The 25,496-nt window shown below is 37.7% G+C and overlaps 1 protein-coding gene across 1 annotated transcript in view; it reads left to right on the top strand.

Annotated features, from left to right (window-relative positions):
• The window catches only part of DENND5B (DENN domain containing 5B), a 223,163-nt gene that overhangs the window by 147,119 nt on the left and 50,548 nt on the right, over positions 1-25,496 (top strand). The window contains exons 5-7 of the mRNA XM_068970701.1: positions 5,186-5,722; positions 8,426-8,657; positions 12,580-12,730. Coding sequence (XP_068826802.1) covers positions 5,186-5,722; positions 8,426-8,657; positions 12,580-12,730 — 920 coding nt within the window. The remainder of the gene's footprint in view (positions 1-5,185; positions 5,723-8,425; positions 8,658-12,579; positions 12,731-25,496) is intronic.

The raw sequence follows: 25,496 nt of genomic DNA on the forward strand, positions 1-25,496 counted from the left end.
TTGTTAGATAACATTGTCTTTGTCCAAACTGCATCTCTGGCTATTCTGAATCTTCCAAGTAGGTCTAGGGCAGACACTTGGCATTCAGATCCTGACTTCTAATGGTTATTATGTGACGTAGTCAATAATGAAACATGGTTCGAAACAGAACAGTGGCAGATTTTCACAGCTGAAAATTTGTGAAGATGGAATGATAGTAGTATTATCTAGTTGCTTTATTATTCTAATAGTATTTTATTTTTTTACTCATGTTTTAAATTTTGTTTTTAAGTGGTACAGCGCAGTTTTAAAATCCTTCAAAATTATTGTATTAATTGAAGTGAATTTGATTTTTAACCTCTGTCAAATGAAAAGTAAAATCTTTCTGCAAACTAAGGATCATGGAAATATTAAATACTTAGTCTTTGTTTTCAGACATAAGACCAATTATCAACTTTTTCTGAATGTCAGATTAGCTAGCTGAGTGAGATAAAAATTCTAACCCTTAGCTTTTAGGCCACCTTAAGATTACTATACTTTCTGTGTGTTATATTTCCCAATGTTGTTTCAAAAGAAAATAAACAGGAATTATTGAAAGCATTTTGAATCTAATTTTTAGCTGTTTTAATAGTACTCAGAATTGAAATGTAAAGACTTTGAATTGAAATATTGATGAGAGAGCCATGGCCTATTAAAAAACATAAAATGGTTAATTACATTATATTATTAGCAATTTAATTAGCACCTTTCTCAGTAAAATTTTTCATGCTGTGCTTTACTTTATTTGCTATTATTTCCCATAGAGATTCTCATTTTAATAAGTGAATTTAAAATAACACACTAAGCCACAGATGTTATACCCAGAAATGATTCCTGTAATCATCCATTTCTTGCTTTATTCTAATGAATGTTTTCTTACCAAAATGAACATTTTTGTTCAGGGGAAAGTAGCCAATTCAGGTCATGTAGAATACACATGCAAACTCTCTTGTTCCTTTTGAGCTTGTGCATGCTCTCTGCTTCTTTCTTGGATACCTCTTTTTTCTTATAACTGAACTCTCATTTTCTCTGTTATTAAGTTAATGTAAGTGTTTTGTTGGTCCAAAGAAGTAAGCCCTTTAAATTTTCAAGGAAAAAGAAATAGACTAGCCAAAAACAGTTTGATTTAAAGATTTAAACTGTGATGTGTTTTAGTTTCTTGTTGAGTATCTGGTCTATTTACATGTTAATTAAATTATATTTGTTTAGACACAAATATTGCGTTTCCATTTTTGCATGAGTAATAATTGTTGAGAAAATTTTATTTATTTACTTTTAGAGAATTTTAATGCCAGCTTGAAGTATTTGTTATTAGGAAATCTTGCTGTTCTATGTGTCTATATGTATCCTCTGACTCTAAAACTGAACATACTTACATACTCTGAAAGCTCTTATAGTAATACCTGTGATTTTTCTAAATCATTTACTAAATCAGTACTTTAATAAGTATACATACTTATCTATTCATAGAGTAGAATAATATGAAATAACCTGAATCAGCTGTGAAAATAGTAGTGCTTCTGTATAGAAAGTATACATGTGTGCATTACTGACTTAGAAGAAAAGGCTAATGGCATATCACTTTGCTCTGCTGTTGTTTTACAATGAGATGAAATAATCCACACACATAATTTGGAAGAGGAAATGGTTATAAAAATAATCATTTTTAAGAGTGGCTAGTAATATTCCCCTTTCCCTAAAAACTGCAAAATAAAATAATAGCTAAAAATAGTGAGAGAGTTTCTTAGAATAGTTGTGAAAATAAGTTTACAAAATGATTACTTTAAGAAGATATGACTTTAGTTGTTAGCTAACTAATGTAACTACATAGGCTTATAATTAACTACGCACTCACTAGCCCCATGATTCCAAAATGATAGGCACAGGTAGCTGTTTCTTACATTGTTTTTGGTGGGGTATGGGAAAGTGATGGTGCAAGGATGTAACACTGAGAATTAGTTGTATAGACTGGTACCTCACTTTCTAACATCTTTACAATGAATGGTAGACAAAAAGCAAGAGAAAAGCTGAAATAGCATTGCTTTTGCTATTTTCTTTTTGTTAATAACTTGCTTTTGCTACTTTCTTATTGTCATATCTTGCCCTAAAATTCTATGAAACTGTTAAATTTTCTTCTCTGACATACACTTATGCCAGCTTCAGCCATTGAGAAAGCCGAACTCTTACTAAACATGGAGAGAGCTGCCCTGGCCTCATGTTTTTGGATACTTTATTCTATTGCCTCCATTTTTAAGGTTCCATAAAATGACCATCTCCTTGAGCCTTATTCATTCATTCAGCAAACAGTTGTCTCATACACTACTAGTGTGTGATATCCTGGGAGACATCTAGAGGAAAAAAGTCACCTTTAAGAGGTATTCTGTTTTCCAGAATAAGACATTTACAAATATCAATAGCAGAGGCTAAAAAAAATAAAAGAGGAATGAAAGATCGAAGAATGTATACAAAGGAAATCAGAATGCCTTTAGGATTGGAACAGGCTTCCTGGGAAAAGAGATCATTAAGCTTCAATCCTTTGTCCCCTTACTTTCGAGGGAATGTGTGTTGTTTTTAATTGGTAGTAATTACATATCATGCAGGCTTCTGGCAGGTTGATTAGCAAAGTTATAGAAGTATTTAGTCCTAAAACAACATTGGATTGAGATGTTGAGTATATTTTTCATTCTTGAGTTTAAAAAATTTTTCTTAGATTTAATGGTATTAAAAATGAGAAACTGACTTACAAGAATACCCTATTGTATGCAGTTCTTTTCTGTTGTAGAAAAAGGGCTCTTTGGTTTGTCTTCAATAAATTTTTATAACACAAGTTTACACTCCCTATCTCTTCTTTGCAATAAAACCCCAATTTGGACCCTTGCAAGCCTGCATAGGAGAGTGAGAGAGAATCGCAGGAATATGGAGAGAAGCCAATAACTGCAGTGCAGGAACACCCACCTTGCCGTACATTTTGGCTCAGTAGTGATTACGTGTGGAGAAGGAAATGGCAACCCACTCCAGTGTTCTTGCCTGGAGAATCCCAGGGACGGGGGAGCCTGGTCGGCTGCCGTCTATGGGGTTGCACAGAGTCAGACACGACTGAAGCAACTTAGCAGCAGCAGCAGCAGCAGCAGCAGTGATTACGTGAGCATGACAAGCTTTAAAATTTCCCCAAACGTATCATTTTTCTCTTTTGATGGGGGAAGGAGAGGGATAGAAAAAGATAACAGGAAGGCGTTAATGATAGGGACAGTACAAAATCTAAGTGGTGAGAGGTTGCAGGTTAACATTTAGATTAGCAAGTTAGTGAATTTTTTTCTTCCATTTTTAAAGATATTGAATCATCCATTTGAATTATGGTGACCTAGTTTCTCCCTTTAAGCCTTACAATACATCCTACTTTCTAGAGACTGTAGAAACATATATAAAGATGTGGATTTAAATAAAGCTGTAAGTAGCACTACTGTCTTCAGTAAGATATGACTTCAGCTCTTACTTTATTTTGGGAAAACTATTAACATTGGAAATGAAGCATAATGGAAAAGAAAAGAATCCCTTAAGCCACCAGGCTGTTTGAAGATGCATATCTGGAACAGGTGTCAGGAAATCATGTCCGTTCTTGGGCCTCAATTTCTTCATCTACAGAATTAAAAGGTTGGATTCAAAGGTTGTCTTAGGCTTAAATAGTCACTGTTGATTCTCTGGTTTTGGAGAGCAGAAAATCTTGAGCTTTTATTGATCTTAATGTGGAACTCTGCTGTACTCTTGCTTATCAGTATCTAACAAGAAGAACAGAGATCAAAAGAGAATAACAGAGACCCAGGTGTTTGCTCTCCTTTTTTCATCTTGGTGGTGGTGGTTTAGTAACTAAGTTGTGTCCGACTCTTGCGACCCCATGGACTGTAGCCTGCCAGGCTTCTCTGTCCATGGAATTCTCCAGGCAAGAATACTGGAGTGGATTGCCATTTCCTTCTCCAGAGGATCTTCCCAACTCAGGGATTTAACCTGGGTCTCCTGCATTGCAGTCAGATTCTTTACAGACTTAGCTACGAAGGATGTTAGCATTCAAGATCAGAGGACAGTGTGAATTCTGTCTTTGTTGACCTTGGGGGCATTGTTGGGGGCCAGGTAGAGGGAAGTATGAGCTGAGACTTCCTGTTCTGTTTACTGACTTCACCTTATGCATACTAATACAGTCAGGATCAGTTTTATGTGATGGGCTACCTTGCCCTCCTCCTTCGCCCCAATTTAGGAGCCCAGTTTTCCTTTACTCTGACAACCTTGTTCTGACTAAGAGGGTGTGAACAAAAAAGGTAAAATGCTGTTTTTGCATATATTGTCATCAGGTACCTGAGGGATAATCCAAATTTTATGCAAGTACTTAGCCCCTTGAATTTTCTTTATCTACTTGAAAGATATTTAAAAGTCTTTTAATTAAAAATCTTGAGTGTAAGCAAACTCAAAAAAAAAAAAAAGCCATCTTCTCTTATTTCAACCTCTTCTTTTGCTTGACTCAGAAATATTCAAGTCAAGTCTGTATTACTCAAGGGTCACTTACCTTTTCTCAAGGCACTAACCCCACCCCTCTCTGTCTCCTGCTCTTTGTCCTGGCTTCTGAAATGGTCTTGCCATATATGAGGTTGAAGCTAATTTTGGATAAAGTGAAAATTTGTGGATTTTCTGTGAACTGTAATGCTCTTTGCCAATTTCTTTCCATTTTGGAATACTATAGCTGCTAAGTTTTAGCAATTATTAATTCTAAATTATAAATGGTGTTAGAGCAGTGGAATGGCATAGAAAGTTCAAACTCTGAGCATTTTACCCTGTGCCTCCTATTTGTAAGGTGCTATGAATCTCTGCACTTTTACCTGTTTAAGGAATACTTACTGGATGCCATATATTGCAGAGTCACATCCTCATCAGTTATAATAGACTGATGAGACCTGGAGGAAATGATTTATATATATGTTAAAGATATATATTCTTTTACATAGGGGAAAATGCTGACAACAGAGATTTATTTTTAAAGAACAAAAAATTCTTAACTCTGAGAAGGTTAACATAAAAGGCTGTGGAAACCTGTAGTTTTGTTAATAATAGCTGGCAAGAATATTTTAGAACACAATATTCCTTTACTTTAAAACCTTTGTATTTCTTTTTTCTCTTTCAGGCTAACTTGTGTTTTGTAGATATTGACAACCATTTTATTGAGTTGCCTGAAGAATTTCCACAGTTCCCCAATAAAGTGGATTTTATCCAGGAACTCTCTGAAGTTCTTCTTCAGTTTGGGATCCCTCCTGAGGGCAGTCTACATTGCAGTGAGAGTGCCACCAAGCTCAAGAATCTGGTTCTGAAAGACTTGGTCAATGACAAGAAGAATGGCAATGTCTCTGCAAATAGCATCAGCATGTATGAGTTACTGAAGGGCAATGAAACCATAGCTCGTCTCCAGGCTCTGGCCAAGCGGACTGGTGTGACTGTGGAAAAAATGGACCTCTCTGCCTCTCTGGGTGAAAAAGAAAAGGACTTAAAACTGCAGTGTGAAGAGGCAGAACTAAGGGACTACCAGCTCAATGTTCAACTCCGAGAGATCTTTGCCAACCGCTTTACACAGATGTTTGCAGATTATGAAGCGTTTGTGATTCAGACTGCCCAGGACCTGGAATCATGGCTGACCAACCGGGAACAGATGCAAAACTTTGATAAAGTAAAAAGAACCAGAGTTTCCCTTTTTGTGGTTCTTAATAGTCTATATGTTATTGATTTTGCTAACTTTTTAAAAATAGATTTTCCCCCCACCCTTCCCCTTAAGAACTTTTCTTAACCACTATTTTATAATAGATAAAATAATTTCACAGGAAAGTAAATGAACTAGCTCATTAAGCTGCTCACTGAATCATGTATTAAATTGCCTTTAACCTCATTTTTAAATTTTCTATACTTTGAAGATACTTGAAATAGAAACTCTTAAATTTCATTCATTTTTCAAATCTGTTAACACTACCTCACCTTGTAAGAGTTTTATTTACTCATATTTTAGGATCAAATCTAGTTAAATGAAGCCTATTCCTTTCTGATAAAGCCTTAGATTTTTGTCTTCATCCCACGGTGAAGTCACAACTTGTCCATATAAAGGTAACAAACAGTTTATTTTCAGAAGGTAAATTTTTATCTCAGCATCGAAAGAGAAAAAAATGAGGTTTTATGAGAAAAATGAGATTTCATGACTGTTAGACTGTGTTCCGAAGTATCAGAAAAAGAAGACAGAAAGTGATACTAGCTTTTAATTGTCCTGCTGAAGTTGAGGCTTCTTTCTAAGGTCTACTATGTTCTTCTGCCAGTTTTTCTGGACATATTCACCAGATTCCTTTCCCCACCACCACCACCACCACCACCACCACCCCTACCCCTGCCCAAGACGAAAGCACTTAGGGGTGTACATTAACTCTTTCAGGTCACTAGGATGTAGTTCAGTCCCTTGCCTTTATGCATGATGTTGCAATTAGAATAAATTATGGCCTTTTGCTAAATGGTATCTTTGTGTCATGGAAGACCTCTCAAAGAAGCTACTATGTTCCAAGAGGCTAATCTACAATCTTGGAGCATCTGCCAAATAAGTGTTAACAAAAATTTCTGTAAAGGTGGGTAGTATAAAAGATTTTTTTCTGATTTCATCAGGTATTTTTCAGATAGTTATATAAACCACATTTAACAGTTAAGTTCTGATGCACTGTATGTTAGAGAAAACTTCTTTAATAAATTAAGAGGCCTTCACCTATCCAAATGTATTCCTGCTGTTAGGTTCATTTCTCATTAACCTTAACCATTTCTGCACATGTTTTCCTAGCCAGCTTGGAACTAATCTTTGTATACTCATGATTTATCCTTGGAGCAATTCAAATTATTATCTAAATCAAGCCCTGGTACATTCTTCCTCTTAATCTTTATGTAGCTTTAAACTATAAATGGAATTCTTTTTATATAACCCCTAGAGAAATGAAAGTTTCATGCTGGATTCCAGAAGGCTTGTAATCATCTCATTTTTCACTAGGAAAATTTACAGAACTATCACATACTAGTCCTGTAAGCCAAGTCTTTGCTGACTTAAAGTGATACAGCCCACAAGCATCTGAATATCAAAAAGCCAGACATTTTGGTCCATTTAGGAAAAAAGGCTGTTTGCTCTATGAAAAGCAAAGTTGATATTTATCTCTAAAATACCTTTTTAAGAGGTGAGCTGACTTCTGGAGACTGCTATGAACCATTCTTAGGCCATTTGGATTTATGTGACTACATCTAAGCTATGAAGGCACTTAAATTGAATAAGTGGATTTCTGTAAGGAAGTTTTTCAAAGACATCCTAAATATCAGAATTTGTTTCCTAAATAAATATGCTGGGAGAAAGCTATGAGTGTTAAGGAGAGTAACAATAGGTCAGAAGATATACTTCCACCTTTCCCCTTCTGGCTTTTGCCACATTGCACTCAATCAAAAGAATGAAAAGCAGAGGCATCCCAGTAGGTGAAATAGTAGTCCAGTTCCAAATTTTAGCTAGTGCCAAGTTGTGACTAGAATTCCTCTACATGCATGGACCTGAAGAGCCAAAGGAAAGAAAGGAACCCTTTGAATTAGAAGCTGATCACAATTTCCTGAGCCATTCCATGCAAGCAGACAAGCTGGTAACAGGGACATGTGGCTGGCTGTACATGTTTTCAACAGGCTTGGCTTGCTTTGGATGGTTTTCCAGGCAGTGATTTTTTTAGTGGTTAAGGCCCAGACTATTCTGTTAGCACAGGTCTGGATGCAGTTTGATCTTGAATTAGTACTCATCCATCAGTTTCTCACTTTGGGCACCTAGGGAAACATCTACTTGAAGAACAGATGATTTTACTTATAAACACAAATTCCATATTGTTGGGGTTTTTTTTGAAGAGTATTGCTTATGCATATATTAATGCTATTATTGTATCCATTAATCACCTGGCTGTCTTATGACTTGGAGGTATTTGGCATAGTCTAGGAATAGAGAGTGGAAAAAATTACAGCTCACTGGGGAAAAGGTGTCAAATTTAATGGCAGGTGAAGAGAATAATTGATGTTCGTGTAGCGACTGATACACCATGTTTCATTAACAGTGCTCTTTTTTTCTGCATGATGGTCATGAGGACCAGAATGTAAATCAGTTTTGAAAGGTAGGAGCAGCACTAATGACTTAAGTGACCTGAATTCTGTGAATTTAAAAGATGGGGGGGGGGGAGTGAAGTTTTAAGGATTTTTGAATTTCATACATTAGTTTTGCGTGTTATAAGATTGAAAAGGAATGACCTTAGCAACAGATAATTTTGAGGTTTATCATGTAGTATTAAGAGGATCTCTTTGCACTAATAATTGCCTGATTGTCTCACTACAGGCTTCCTTCCTGTCTGACCAGCCAGAGCCATACCTGCCATTTCTTTCACGCTTCATTGAAACACAGATGTTTGCCACCTTTATTGATAACAAAATTATGTCTCAATGGGAAGAGAAAGACCCTTTGCTTCGAGTCTTTGACTCTCGGATTGAGAAGATAAGACTGTATAATGTAAGGGCACCCACCTTGAGGACATCTATTTATCAGAAATGCAGCACTTTAAAAGAAGCAGGTACATTTGTCATGCCTTTAAAGACGAGCTTAAAATCCACGATCATTTCTTTTTACACATTGTTGACCTTATAAACCACAAAATTAATTTTCAGTTTTAGACTTCCTGGTTAATCCTTGTGCTATATCAAGAGATGCTTTCTGTAGTTATGTTTCGTTCTGTTTTGTGAGCTAATGTCTGTCCTATTCCCACTTGACATTCCTCTTCCCTCAGAAGACGAAAAACGGTAACAAGCTGAGTGGATTAGAACTATTAGGTTCCTGTAATTTCTGTCTTATTCTCTTTATTACCTTAATGAAAAAATATTAATTTTTGTTTTGCTGCTTATTTTGCTTTTTTTTGCTTTTTACCTTTTCTTCTCTTCATCTAAGGAAAATAAGTATTAGTTTAACATAGTAAATTTGAGTTGCTACCTAATTTACATAATTAAAACTATTTATTTTAGTGGTACCATTAATTAAAATAGCTTCATCTATTGAAATTAAACCTCTAGATTCTCGTATTCAAATAAGAGCTTCCCAACCCTGATGTTAGTTTTTCTCTCAGAGAATTAATAGTCTTGGCCGATCTTGTCTGGCAGTGTAATACTATAGTCAGTTAAATAAATAATCATATTAACAGTGTTTACTGAGTACATACTATTTTATGTACAGTTTTGCATTTGATCATCATAATGAGGAGGTATAGACACATTTTATTGCCTGTTTTATTGCTGCCTTCATCTTACAGTTGAGAAAACTGAGAGGTGAAGTCACTTGCTTATGATTGCATAGCTAGTTGTTGATGAAGCCCTGATTTGAACCAGAGTTTGACTGATTCTAGCACCTGGAGTCTTAACACATTAAGCTGTTCTTACAATAAATAAACAATAAATAAACATGTAAAATGTACCAGTCCACATAGTTTTATACTTTAGTACCCAATTCCTAACTCTTCTTAGTTTATTTCTCTGCCAATAAACTGACTTTGATCACTTGAGTGCCCCTTCCTTTTATTTCTTCCCCTTCAAGTGTAAAAGCTGTTTGAGAGCACCCTTCTTTTTTTTTGAGCAAAAAGCAGCAAATATAGATTTTCTTTGCTCTGCCTCTGTTGCTTGCCTTTCTCGCTTCATTTGAGGTAGAGCAGAGTTAGAAGAGTGTGGTGATGCTGTAACTAGCATGTTTTAAGGAAAGAAGTATATAAATGATGTCTCTTGTGTAGCCTTCAGAGGTTTCTGATAACTTGAGGAAACATCATTCTGTTATATCCCACTTATGAGGGTAGATCCTTGGAGCCCTTTAGGAAGTGACAGTTGCCTCTCTGTTTCTGAAAGTTGGGAGAGCAGAGTGATCAAAATTGTCTATGCCTGTTCAGAGAGTAGTGCGGCTTTCAGTGCTTTAGTAGCCATGTAAATAGTATAATGCCTTCTTGAGCAAATTTTATTCTTCCCTTCCTGACAGAATTTTTTAAATGAAGCTAAGTACTGATTGCTTTATTTGTATGCTTCTAGAAAGTTTTTTCAATTAAAATAGATTCTTGGCCTCTCAGAGTTTGGTACTCGTACTGTCATCACAAAAATTATATAATACTCTTAAAAATGTACCATTATAGATTTACCATATTTGAAAGAGATTAAACTAAGTTTAGGAGTAGTCTCCCAGGAACTTAATTTATCAAAGACTTTCTTTAAAGGGAGGCAGTTGACTGTGACTATATCTATCTCTCATGAATGGTGCAGTTATTTCTTTTATCAGGTAAAAAGGTAATAGACTTTTATCTTTTAAAAGACTTACCTCACCCTCACCCCCATCCCAGCCCCAACAGAAGCTATAGAGTTTGGGATTTTGTTGTTGACATTGAATTTTATTGTGTATCTTTTGTTTTTTTTGGTCCTTTGTTGTTTTGCTTTTGTTTCTATTTTGCCTCAACTAAAAAGAATTTTGATTTGCAGGTGAACGCTTTAGGCAGAGGCTATCTGCTGCTGATATTGTGGCACCAGAACCTCATGATTTCTTTGCAGAAAGACAGCAAATTGCTAGTAACGCAGAGTTTTCTTATTCCTTACCGATCACAGAAAATTAGTTTTGGCACAAACCCTTGAAAGTCTAACAACAGGCCTATGACCTCTTGAAGCAGGCATTTAATAATTTCTGAATGTTCAGTATTCACTGATGGTATAATCACTGAAATGTAACATTGCATTGTGCTCCCTGTGGCAATCTTATAAACCCAGATAATTAATTGTGAATCACGATTTTTGTTTCTACAGAGCTTCCTAACTAAAGGAAAATAACTCAATATCAGATGGGTTTTTCTATCACTTTAAATCCAACAGAAAAACTGACGCTACTTTTCTTTTTTTCCTTTTGTGAGGGTAGAAGCACTTTTTGGCAGAGGTGAAATTTCGTAGTAGTTCATGGAACATAAAATTGGCAGGGACTTCAGAGAATTCCACACCATGAATCTAAGCATTATTTGCCTAAATCTAATTGTGTTTTATAAAATTAGGAAGCATTAAGAATATATATATACTGTTGTGGAAAGTCAGAGGGCATCATTGAAAATTAAATATCACTACATTAAAGCATGACACCCTTTTGCCCAGTCCAGAATATATGGACTGTATTTTGAGAGAAGTTACAAGTTACACATTAAAATGAAATTTTAAAAAGTTTTGGATAAATTCATATGAGTTATAAAGAAAAATTAGGAAAGCTTAAAGTAGATGTCTCACACTTTGAAGTTTAGTGTAATAATGCCTTCTGTACACATCTCTTAATTCTGCAAACACAAACACTGGCTGGGAAGCATTGATCTCACATAAGATGATCTTAAGTAGATTCTTTTGACTAGAGTGAAATGTATCATTCACAGACCTCTTTCCACCCCAAAGATTTTCTTTAGAATATATATGGAGAAGAACCAGCAATACTCAATCTGCTGGTATTGAATAGGGCAAAGTAAACTGATTCTGTGAAATATTTATAAGAAAATACCTTTTTGCTTCTCTTAGATCCCAAGATTGGCAGTGCCCACAGTGTGTTCTGTTCATCACACACACAGTTACTGTTTGTCCTTCCCAGCAGTAATCTCTAGGCAAGGGATGGGAAACCTAACCTTGGTTACGAGTATTAATGTTTTCTCTCATAAATTCAATTGATAAAGACATTTAAGATCAGATTTTTTTTTAACCAGAGAAATAGTTCACAGTTTCTTTCCTGAGCCTTTGAAACATCTCTCAACTTTCAGTGGTTTTAAAATAGCAATATTGAGTAGTTTCTATTTTTTAACTCTGGCCTATGTTATTCTTCAAATGACAGTTTTTTATTCTCTGGACATTTTCTAAATGCCTGCTTATTTTATTTTTCTCTGCATTACCCATTTTGATCTAATGAACACTTTTAAATAACTCCTAATGAGAATGAGACTGTTGCTAAAAGTGAAGGTAATAGACTTTACACAGTTCCTTGTTTTTTACAAGTGGAAAAGCATGAATATTTAATGGATCTTTGCACAAAGAAATAAAGTAACATAGGGCTATAGTGCTTGCTTTTACCTTCTCTAATTTGTCTTTCAGCTCAAGGAAGATATTTTATTTGCCATCATTTTCTTTAATGTTGTACTTAGAACCATATTTTCATTAAGAATATGAATTTCCCACTCACGGGAAACTGTTTCAGTACTAAATTATAGATTGTTTTTTAACCCCACTGCCCTGCTTTTGCCACATGCAGAAAATAGTATGAAAACTCATTATCTAGTATTTACTTAAAACTAACCTTTTTATACTTACATTATACTGATTTCTGAAGAGCTTTTGTAAAAATCTATTTCAGACTATCACAAAGATTGAGTTTCTTGTCACTGCATGAGTAGAGGAAGCATTATCTTTTAAGGTTTAGCCAATGAAATGTTTCTAACATGTTATAAATTTAATTTATAGCCCAGTCAATTGAACAGCGACTGATGAAAATGGATCACACTGCTATCCACCCACATCTACTTGATATGAAAATTGGTCAAGGCAAATATGAGCAAGGATTTTTTCCAAAGTTACAGTCTGATGTCTTGGCAACAGGACCAACTAATAACAAGTAAGCATGTTCTTCTTTTGAGTCGTTGGTTGAAAGAGTGAATGAAGAGCACAGTGCTCTGCACCTCTTATGGGGACTGCTTAACTATTAAAGATTTTATCAATCATTACTTTTTTGAAAACCAAATTAATCTGCTTGAAATATGAATTGACAACGAGTATTTGACTTTTAATTTCATCATGTAAGAAAATGCAAAAGTAGAGATTTTTTTCTTGTTGAAGTAATGTGCGCTTAGGAATAGTTTTAAATGACTGTTTAAATATAATGCTAATACTGTCTAATGGAATTAGAAAAGTTATGCCTTCACTGTCCGTATTAGTTTCCTAGGACTGCTGTAACAAAGTACTGCAAACTTGGTGGCTTAAAATGACAGATTTATTCTTTCATAGTTCTGGAAGCTGTAAGTCCAAAATCAAAATGTTGGCAGTGCTATGCTCCTTCCAAAGCCTGTAGGAGAGGATCCTTTCTTGTGTTTTCCAACTTCTGGTGGCCCCAGGCAATATTTGGCTTATAGTAACATAACTCAGTCTCTGCCTCTACTTCACATGGCTACTGTCGCTTGTCTATGTTCAAGTATTTCTCTTCTTATGAGGACACGAGTCATGTTGCATCAGGGCCCATCCTAATGGCCTCATCTTAACATCTGCAAAGACCTATTTCCAAATAAGATCAAATTCACAGGTGTTGGGATTAAGATTTCAGCATTTATTTTAGGGAGACACAATTCGACCCATGCCACCATTTAGTACTTTTAAATATCAGGTGCAGAAATTACAAAACAACCAAAATAAAGATAAACCCTATCATCCTTTATGGTAGATGATCCCATTCAGAAAATATTTGAATATGGTTAGAATTGAAAACACTTACTTGGGTTTAAAGGAATTCTTGATTTTAGATGAATGCCTGTATGTATACTCAGTCCTGTCCGACTCTTTGCAACCGCACAGACTATAGCCCATTTTCATACAGTTCATGGGGTTCTCAAGGCAAGAATGCTGAAGTGGTTTGCCATTCCGTTCTCCAGTGGACTGCATTTTCTCAGAACTCTCCACCATGAGCCATCCATCTTAGGTGGCCCTATACAGCATGGCTCATAGTTTCATTGAGTTAGACAAGGCTGTGGTCTGTGTGATCAGATTAGTTAGTTTTCTGTGATTGTGATATTCACCCTGTCTGCCCTCTGATGTAGAAGAATAAGAGGCTTATGGAAGCTTCCTGATGGGAGAGACTGACTGAGAGGGAAACTGGGTCTTGTTCTGATGGGCGGAGCCATGCTCAGTTCAGTTCAGTCACTCAGTAGTGTCCAACTCTTTGCGAACCCATGAATTGCAGCACGCCAGGCCTCCCTGTCCATCACCAACTCCTGGAGTTCATTCAAACTCATACCCATCAAGTCAGTGATGCCATCCAGCCATCTGATCCTCTGCCATCCCCTTCTTCTCCTGCCCCCAATCCCTCCTAGCATCAGGTTCTTTTCCAGTGAGTCAACTCTTCGTATGAGGTGGCCAAAGTATTGGAGTTTCAGCTTTAGCATCATTCCTTCCAATGAACACCCAGGACTGATCTCCTATAGGATGGATGGGTTGGACCTCCTTGCAGTCCAGGGACTCTCAAGAGTCTTCTCCAACACCACAGTTCAGAAGCATCAGTTCTTCAGCACTCAGCTTTCTTCACAGTCCAACTCTCACATCCATACATGACTACTGGAAAAACCATAGCCTTGACTAGACGGACCTTTATTGGCAAAGTAATGTCTCTGCTTTTCAATATACTATCTAGGTTGGTCATAACTTTCCTTCCAAGGAGTAAGTGTCTTAATTTCATGGCTGCAGTCACCAACTGCAGTGATTTTGGAGCCCAAAAAAATAAAGTTAACCACTGTTTCCCCATCTATTTCCCATGAAGTGATGGGACCAGATGCCATGATCTTAGTTTCCTGAATGTTGAGCTTTAAGCCAACTTTTTCACTCTCCACTTTCACTTTCATCAAGAGGCTTTTTAATTCCTCTTCACTTTCTGCCATAAGGGTGGTGTCATCTGCATATCTGAGGTTATTGATATTTCTCCCGGCAGTCTTGATTCCAGCTTGTGCTTCTTCCAGCTCAGCATTTCTCATGATGTACTCTGCATGTAAGTTAAATAAGCAGGGTGACAATATACAGCCTTGACGTACTCCTTTTCCTATTTGGAACCAGTCTGTTGTTCTATGTCCAGTTCTAACTGTCACTTCCTGACCTGCATATAGGTTTCTCAAGAGGCAGGTCAGGTGGTCTGGTACTCCCATCTCTTTCAGAATTTTCCACAGTTTATTGTGATCCACACAGTCAAAGGCTTTGGCATAGTCAATAAAGCAGAAATAGATGTTTTTCTGGAACTCTCTTGCTTTTTTGATGATACAGCGGATGGTGGCAATTTGATCTCTGGTTCCTCTGCCTTTTCTAAAACCAGCTTGAACATCAGGAGGTTCACGGTTCATGTATTGCTGAAGCCTGGCTTGGAGAATTTTGAGCATTACTTTACTAGCATGTGAGATGAGTGCAATTGTGCAGTAGTTTGAGCATTCTTTGGCATTGCCTTTCTTTGGGATTGGAGTGAAAACTGACCTTTTCCAGTCCTGTGGCCACTGCTGAGTTTTCCAAATGTGCTGGCATATTGAGTGCAGCACTTTCACAGCATCATGTTTCAGGATCTGAAATAGCTCAACTGAAATTCCATCACCTCCACTAGCTTTGTTCATAGTGATACTTTCTAAGGCCCACTTGATTTCACATTCCAGGATGTCTGGATCTAGGTGAGTGATCGCACCATCGTGATTATTTGGGTCATGAAGCTTTTTTTGTACAGTTCTGTGTATTCTTGCCACCTCTTCTTAATATCTTCTGCTTCTGTTAGGTCCATACAATTTCTATCCTTTATCAAGCCCATCTTTGCATAAAATGTTCCCTTGGTATCTCTAATTTTCTTGGAGAGATCTCTAGTCTTTCCCATTCTATTGTTTTCCTCTATTTCTTTGCATTGATCACTGAGGAAGGCTTTCTTATCTCTTCTTGCTATTCTTTGGAACTCTGCATTCAAATGGGAATATCTTTCCTTTTCTCCTTTGCTTTTCACTTCTCTTCTTTTCACAGCTATTTGTAAGGCCTCCCCAGACAGCCATTTTGCTTTTTTGCATTTCTTTTCCATGGGGATGGTCCTGATTTCTATCTCCTGTAAAATGTCATGAACCTCAGTCCATAGTTCTTCAGGCACTCTTGTCTATCAGATCTAGTCCCTTTAATCTATTTCTCACTTCCACTGTATAATCATAAGGGATTCAATTTAGGTCATACCTGAATGGTCTAGTGGTTTTCCCTACTTTCTTCAATTTAAGTCTGAATTTGACAATAAAGAGTTCATGATCTGAGCCAGTCAGCTCCCAGTCTTGTTTTTGCTGACTGTATAGAGCTTCTCCATCTTTGGCTGCAAAGAATATAATCAGTCTGATTTCAGTGTTGACCATCTGGTGATATCCATGTGTAGAGTCTTCTCTTGTGTTGTTGGAAGAGGGTGTTTGCTATGACCAGTGCGTTCTCTTGGCAGAACTGTATAAGCCTTTGTCCTGCTGCATTCTGTACTCCAAGGCCAAATTTCCCTTTACTCCAGGTGTTTCTTGACTTCCTACTTGTGCATTGCAGTCCCCTATAATAAAAAAAAAACCAACATCTTTTTTGGGTATTAGTTCTAAAAGGTCTTGTAGGTCTTCATAGAATCGTTCAACTTCACCTTCTTCAGCGTTACTGGTTGGGGCATAGGCTTGGATTATGGTGATATTGGATGCTTTGCCATGGAAACGAACAGAGATCATTCTGTTGTTTTTGAGATTGCATCCAAGTACTGCATTTTGGACTCTTTTGTTGACCATGATGGCTACTCCATTTCTTCTGAGGGATTCCTGCCTGCAGTAGTAGATATAATGGTCATCTGAGTTAAATTCACCCATTCCAGTCCATTTTAGTTTGCTGATTCCTAGAATGTCGACGTTCACTCTTGCCATCTCCTGTTTGACCACTTCCAATTTGCCTTGATTCATGGACCTAACATTCCAGGTTCCTCTGCAATATTGCTCTTTACAGCATCAGACCTTGCTTCTATCATCAGTCACATCCACAACTGGGTATTGCTTTTGCTTTGGCTTCATCCCTTCATTCTTTCTTGAGTTATTTCTCCACTGATCTCCAGTAGCCTATTGGGCACCTACTGACCTGGGGAATTCCTCTTTCAGTATCCTATCATTTTGCCTTTTCATACTGTTCATGGGGTTCTCATGGCAGGAATAATGAGGTGGTTTGCCATTCCCTTCTCCAGTGGACCACATTCTGTCAGACCTCTCCACCATGACCTGTACGTCTTGGGTGGCCCCACACAGCATGGCTTAATTTCATTGAATTAGACAAGGCCGTGGTACATGTGATCAGATTGGCTAGTTTTCTGTGATTATGGTTTTAGTGGGTCTACCCTCTTGTGCCCTCTCGCAACACCTACCATCTTACTTGGGTTTCTCTTACCTTGGACAAAGGGTATCTCCTCACAGCTGCCCCTCCTGACCTTGAACGTGGAGTAGCCCGTGCAGCCGCTGCTCCTTGGACGTGGGGTTGCTCCTCTCAATCTTTAATCCAATTTTCTGTTGATGGGTGGAGCTGTGTTCCCTCCCTGCTATTTACCTGGGGCCAAACTGTGGTGGAGATAATGAAGATAATGGTGGCCTCCGTCAAAATATCCCATGCATGTACTGCTACACTCAATACCCCCAACCCTGCAGCAGGCCACCACTGACCCACCCCTCTACTGGAGACTCCTGGACACTCCCAGGCAAGTCTGAGTCAGTCTCTTGTGGGGTCACTGCTCCTTTCTCCTGGGTCCTGGTGCACACAAGGTCTGTTTGTGCCATCCAAGAGTCTGTTTCCCAGTCTTGTGTAAGTTCTGGCAGCTCTGTTAGGGTTAGGCGACTTCCTCCAAGAGGGCTTCTGCCATACCCAAGTATGCTGCACCCAGAGGCCCTGCCCCTGCGGCAGTCCACTGCAGACCCATACCTCCACAGGAACACTCAAACAGTTCTGTCTCGGTCTCTGTGGGGTCTCTAGGTCCTGGTGTGCACATAGTTTGTTTGAGCCCTCTGAGCATCTCTAGCGGGAATGGGGTTTGATTCTAACCGCAAATTCGCCCCTCCTGCCATCTTGCTAGGGCTTCACCTTTGCCCTTGGACGTGGGGTATCTCCTCTCAGCCACTCTAGCGCCGCACAACCACCACTCCAGCACCTACTATCTTGGCTGGGGCTTCTCTGACCTTGGACGTGGGGTACCTCCTCACAGCCATTCCAGCGCCACACCAAAGCAAAAACAATGGCCAGTTGTGGATGTGATTGGTGATAGAAGGAAAGTCTGATGCTGTAAAGAGTAGTATTGCCTAGGAACCTGGAATGTTAGGTCCACGAATCAAGGCAAATTGGAAGTGGTCAAACAGGAGATGGCAAGAGTAAACATCGACATTTTAGGAAACAACAAGCTAAAATGGACTGGAATGAGTGAATTTAACTCAGATGACCATTATATCTACTACTATGGACAATAATCCCTTATAAGAAATGTAGTAGCCATCATAGTCAACAAGAGTCTGAAATGCAGTACTTGGATGTAATCTCAAAAACGACAGAATGATCTCTGTTCATTTCCCAGGCAAACCATTCAATATCACAGTAATCCAAGTCTTTCCCCCAACCAGTAATGCTGAAGAAGCTGAAGTTAAACGGTTCTGTGAAGACCTACAAGACCTTTTAGAACTAACACCCAAAAAAGATGTCCTTTTCATTATAGGGGACTGGAATGCAAAAGTAGGAAGTCAAGAAACACCTGGAGTAGCAGGCAGATTTGACCTTGGAGTACAGAATGAAGTAGGGCAAAGGCTAATAGAGTTTTGCCAAGCTTTTGACTGTGTGGATCAAAACAAACTCTGGAAAATTCTGAAAGAGATGGGAATACCAGACCACCTGACCTGCCTCTTGAGAGATCTGTATGCAGGTCAGGAAGCAACAGTTAGAACTGCACGTGGAAGAGCAGACTGGTTCCAAACAGGAAAAGGAGTACGTCAAGGCTGTATATTGTCACCCTGCTTATTTAACTTATATACAGAATACATCATGAGAAACACTGGGCTGGATGAAGCACAAACTGGAATTAAGATTGCCGAAGATTGCCGGGAGAAATATCAATAACCTCAGATATGCAGATGACACCAGCCATATGGCAGGAAGTGAAGAACTAAAGAGCCTCTTTGATGAAAGTGAAAGAGGAGAGTGAAAAGGTTGGCTTAAAACTCAACATACAGAAAGTTAAGATCATGGCATCTTGGCCTATCACTTCATGGCAAAAAGATGGGGAAACAATGGAAAGAGTGAGAGACTTTATTTTGGGGGGCTCCAAAATCACTGTAGTTGGTGACTGCAGCCATGAAATTAAAAGATGCTTGTTCCTTGGAAATAAAGTTATGGCCAACCTAGACAGCATATTGAAAAGCAGAGACATTACTTTGCCATCAAAGGTCCATCTAGTCAATGCTATGGTTTTTCTAGTAGTCATGTATGGACATGAGAGTTGGATTATAAAGAAAGCTGAGCTTCAAAGAATTGATGCTTTGAACTGTGGTATTGAAGAAGACTTTTGAGAGTCCCTTGAACTGCAAGGAGATCCAACCAGTCCATCCTAAAGGAAATCAGTTCTGAATATTCCTTGGAAGGACTGATGCTGAAACTCCAATTCTTTGGCCATCTGATGGGACGAACTCACTCATTTGAAAAGACTCCAATGCTGGGAAAGATTAAAGGCGGGAAGAAAGAGAAGGGGACCACAGAGGATGAGATGTTTGGATGACGTCACTGACTCAGTGGACATGAGTTTGAGTAAACTTTGGGAGTTGGTGATGGACAGGGAGGCCTGGTGTGCTGCGGTTCATGGGGTCTCAAAGAGTCAGACACAATTGAGTGATCAAACTGAACTGAACTGTAGCCCACCAGGCTCCTCTGTCCATGGGATTTCCTAGGCAAGAATGCTGGTGGGTTGCCATTTCCTTTTCCAAGGGATCTTCCTGGACCAGGGAGCAAATCTGAGTCTTCTGCTTTGGCAGGAGGTGAATACAGGTGTGTAATAAAGGAATATTTTATAAGAAGAGAACTCAAAGACTGGTAATGGGGAATATGTTAAGTTGGAAAGAAGGTTTTGAATTGGAAATTGGCAGTTTTGAAATTTAGTTCATTCCTGGCCACTTAGAATGCTTGAACAGTTGGAATCATTTGCCTCTTTTATGATCTGTAAACACACTAACATTCTATAACATCTGTGATTTTCTTAAAGACGCTCAGAGAAGAAAAAGGAAAAGCCAAGCAGTGGCAAAGAAATGGTAAAAGACTGTGATGGAGGTTGGGTGCACAAAATGGAGTGGCATTGAGCCACCAGAATTGTCAGAAGGCAGGTGGAGAATCAGTTGTGTTTGGGTAAACCCCGGGAGTTGGTGATGGACAGGGAGGCCTGTGCTGCAGTTCATGGGGTCACAAAGAATCGGACACACTGAGCAAATGAACTGAACTGAACTGAGGAGAGTAAAACATACGGAATTACGCCTTTTAACCTTAGTGACCTAAACTAAATATTGATAATATTATGCAGGTTCTTGAAAAATGGCTAAAAAATGTGATGTTTCTATCTTCCAGATGAGCTGCTGAGCTATTTGTTGGAGAAGTTTTGGTACTTACCTTCTTATTTCCCACGATGCTTGTCATTATTTTATTGTCAGGAAAAAAAAAAAAAACCTTGGTAAATTACCATATGTGACAGTAATGCTTGGTTTAATTTACTGAATGCTATCTAAGCTAAGTATTGTGCTGTTGGAGTTTCTTGGGGTGCATATATGTGATAATATTTGTAGATCCTTGTATTTGTGTAGTTACTGTCCTATTTTTAATAACCTGAAGGGAATAAAATCCTTTCCGTTTTCTTATCTAAAAGTGTCCCATTAAATATGTTTCTGAAATGTGTCAAATTATTGATTCATTTAGGTTTACATGTGGGAAAACTATGGTGATAGGACGAAAGAGGGTGTGTATGAATTAAGAAAGGCTTCTCTGGTGAAAGAGAAAGTTGCTCAGTCATGTCCAAGTCTTTGCTACCCCATGGACTATTCAGTCCATGCAGGTCTCCAGGCCAGAATACTGGAGTGGGTAGCCTTTCTCCTCTCCAGGGGATCTTCCCAACCCATAGATCAAACCCAGTTCTCCCACATTATAGGCAGATTCTTTACCAGCTGAGCCACAGGGAAGCCCAAGAATTCTGGAGTGGGTAGCCTATCCCTTCTCGAGCGGATCTTCCCAACCCAGGAATCAAACCAGAGTCTCCTGCATTGCAGGTGGATTCTTTACCAACTGAGCTACCAGGGAAGCCCCGTCAGTAAAGAATCCACCTGCTGATATAGGAGACAAAAGTTCCATCCCTGGGTCGGGAATATCCTCGGGAGTAGGAAATGGCAACCCTCTCCAGTATTCTTGCCTAGGAAATCCCATGGACAGAGGAGCCTGGCAGGCTAAGTCCATGGGATTGCAGAGTCAGACACAGGAACTTCACCAGTGGTCCAGTAGTTAAGACTCTGTCTTCCAATGCAAAGAATCAGACACAACTTAGCGACTAAGCAACAACAACAATGAATTAAGGAAAACAGTCACAATACTGTATATATCGCCATTTCCTTTGCTTTCAGAGTATAGTACAGGCATACCTCAGAGATCTCCGATTTTGGTTCCAGATCACCACAGTAAAGAGAATATCACAATAAAGCAAGTTTGGTTTGCCAGTGCATATGTTTACACTATGCTGTTATCTATTAAGTGTGCAAAAGCATATCTAAAAAAACAATACAGTTACCTTAATTTCAGATACTTTATTGCTAAAAAATGCTGACGACCCTCTGACAGCACAGGTTGCTACTTTCAATTTGTATAAAATGCAGTATCTTTGAAGTGCAATGAAATGTATGCTTGTATTTATTATTATAAATATCCATCTCCTTTCAGATCTCAGTCAAAAAAATTGTTAATTTTCATCATTGCTTTACTTAATTATCCTTCCTTGTAGCCCCCTTTTTTTCCCCTGCTTTCAAAAGCAGTGCCTTTCCTGCCAGTGGAGCCTTCTCCATGCCAAGAGAGTGTTAGTTGTGGAGATACTGCTGATAATAGCTAGTATTATTAAGCTGGTGTGCACTAGCTTCTTTGCTGACTGCATTAAGTATATTAGTCCTTTGATCCTTATTATAAGCATATCCCTACATATAAACCTATATTGCTTTACACATTTTATGATGGAGGCTCAGAGATGATCAAGAGCTTGCTTCAGGATCACACAGCTAGGAAGTGGTGAAACTAGGATTCAAACTTAGGTCTACTAATTCAGAGCCCAAGCACTTAACCATTGTACTATATATACCTGGCTCTGTCACTCTAATACAAAGGTGATGTATGCCTTTTGTTGCTGTTGAGCTGGATGTTTTACTTTGGTAGCCCCCTAAGAAATTTTGAATAACCTAAAATACTGAATATAAGAGAGTTCAGCAACACCCTGTCACACCAATCTGATGAGGTCTTTCAGAATGAAAGAACTCTCAGATGCCTCGTCCCTGCCTCACTCTGGGCTCTGTGAAGAGGGGTGGACCCAAAAGAAGATAGGATAATACCCTGGGAAGCAGGGTACATTCTCAGGTGCCATCTTGCCTCATGAAGAGTTGCATGAAGCAAAGATTGAGATCAAAGAGCCTAACCCTGAAACAGTGTCATCATTACCTGTTGGTAAGTGTACAAGCTTGGATTAGTAGCAGAGTTAGGATTAGAACCTGGGTTTCCTTATTTCTGGCACCATGTTCATGATGTCTAATTCATAAGGACTGTGGAAAGGTGTGGAAAATCTTCAGTACCAACATTCTTTTACATATTTGGAAAAAGAATACTATGCAGTAAAGTGAACTGTGGATTTTTAAAAAGCTTTATTTGATTGAACTCTCTTATTTAAGTAGGTTGCTTCAACTCTAATGAAGACCATGAAAGAGGATGATTCACTAGAAAGGTGGAAAAGTTATATGTTCAGGATGAAATCTTCCTTTCCTATAGAAATGCAAGTGTTTATACTAAAGTCTTGGGGAGGAAGGTTGCAGAGAGAATTAATATGCTGCTTATGAGATGGAAGTAAATAGCTAATGACTGTAATTTTTACTCACTTACTTACCTTAGTTAATTTGTAGAGTTTCAGCCTCCAGTGAAGAGCTATCCTTGCTTTTATAAACAGTGAACTTGAAATGCACTAAGAGATGTTGACCATGATGGGGATTCAGACTTTCCAGATGATTGTACTAGATACAGTGTTTTATTTTTCACAAGTGGATGACTAAGTCATCAGTTCATTCATTTTCTTTCATGTTTATAAATTATCCTAATTTTTTGAATCAGTGTGACATGGGCAGACACTTAATTTAAATGGTTTTTATTTCCTTTTGATAGCATTAAAGTGCTCATTCATTCATTTGGAAAATATTTATGGAACCCATACTATATATGACACTGTCCTGTTCATTGGGAGTTTAACAATGAACAAAATAACAAAAATCCCTTCTTTCAGCATGAGAAAGCAAACAAGGAACTTATTAATATATAAAATAAATAATCTGTCAGAAAGTGATACAGTTTGTGAAGAAAAATAAAGTAGGGAAAGGAAGCAAGGAGTGCTTAGGAGGAAAGATTTCAGGTTTAAAATCTTCCTGCCATATTTTATTGTATTTAATCTTATATATAATCTCAAATTTTCCCATTTCCACACAGAGCATCAAGAATTACATTTTCAGCTGAGTTGTAGTGTGAAAACATTACATTTTCACCTAGATTGTAGTCTGACTGAAAGAGAATAGATTTCAGAATTAGTTACAGGGTAAAGGGATTTATAACCATGACTATGCAAATGATTGATCAACTGTTAGAATCTTGTATACTACTTACAAAACAAAAACAAATAAGCAGTCTTTAGCATTTCAGCAAATGTACTCTTCTTTGGTAAAATTATACTTAATAAGTGAGGTTTAATAATATAAAGAATAAATGATTTAACAAGTTGAGGAATGTGTAGACTTCATAGTAATTTTTTAAGCAGATGCCCATTTCCCTGTTTTGAATATAAAATTAAACTGGGCATTTTGTCTCAAAGAATGAAATGCTAGTTATATCCTGAAAGTTAATATTTATCCTTATCTTTTGTGCTTTTCCAGTTTGCCTACCAGGAGAAATGTTCAGCCATGTGTATTTTGCTCCTTCCTTTATTCATTATATAAGTTCATTAACTGGTGTTTATAATCCACCTCATATTTTTACTATTTGTTTAGTAACCCTAATTTTTTAATCTGAGCAAATTTTACTATCATACATGACAGGGTTTGGTTTGGGGTTGGTTTTTTTTTTCCCCCTCTGGCTACAGGGCTGTTTCCAAGGCCTCCAGGTCTTTATAGATTATGTTACTTATATTTTACTCTTCCTCTTTATTTACTACATAGATTCATCAGCTAGTATTTATATTTTGCTTCCGAGTTCTTAAAAAAAAAATTTCATGACACTTGTTGAAGAGAGTTCCTTAATTTAAGGTATAGAGACCACTGCAGTGGAGTCTTGCAGTGGAGAGGGAGATTAGAGGCTTCTCTGAATATTGCATGGACACGGAATTTATCACCAAGGAGCAGAGTGGAGATCAGTGAGTAGGAAATTACCAAGAGGGAACATCAGGGGTAAAGGGGGATTCTGAGTGAGCTGACCTAATAGGATTCTTGCTGAAGACAGACCTGAGTGATTAGACATCACCTGGGGGATGGTGGAGAATTCAGAACTTGATCGGATGTCCAGAATGATCATATAATGAGAGGGAAAATGGTTTCTGCTAAGCTGACTTAATAAGTTTCTTACTAAAACTGAATTTTACAAAGAAATCCATAGATAGGCTTAGGAGAAGTTCCAGGGGTCTGACTAAATTTTGATGAAGCAGAGAATCTTTTTCAGTGTCTTGATGTGCTTTTTTCCTGAATCTTCCTTTTCAATATCCTTTTTTACAGTCTTATGCAGTCTTACATTGATCTTTTGCTTTAGGGACATTTCCATGGATTCTACTTCAAAGATCTGTCACTAGCTCTTTGCATTTTTTTCTCAATATAAACCTATTCTTTAAAAGAAAAAAAAAAACTATTTTAAGAGGGGCTACTTTACTTTGCTACCATTTTTATCATAATTATTCAGTGTTCCTCTAAATAGCAGACTGAAATTAGATGATTCATCAGTTTGAAACCAAAGGCATGCATAAATTATTTAAAGAGCAACAAAAGAAACAGCACTCTGATTTTAAGCTTTTTTGTAAATTGGATACTATATTAATGATACATTTTAAATCGATTGTCAGTCATGCAGTGTGACTTGCTGGATGGCAAAAGTATAAATTCACTTCTTGTGTATAGCTCTGTGCTGTCAGGGATATATCAAGAGTAAATAGTTCTAGAATAGTGCAATGAATGCAGTCATGGGCATGATAAATCAAGAGCTGATAAATCTTTTAAAATAATTTGATATATGAAGAAAACATAGAACACTATTTGACATAAATTGTAACAGAATTTTTTGGGATCTGTCTCCTAAAGAAAATAAAACCAAAAATAAATAAATGAGACCTA

This window comes from Capricornis sumatraensis, chromosome 4 (genome assembly GCF_032405125.1).
Source record: "Capricornis sumatraensis isolate serow.1 chromosome 4, serow.2, whole genome shotgun sequence".
NCBI classification, from domain to species: Eukaryota; Metazoa; Chordata; class Mammalia; order Artiodactyla; family Bovidae; genus Capricornis; species Capricornis sumatraensis.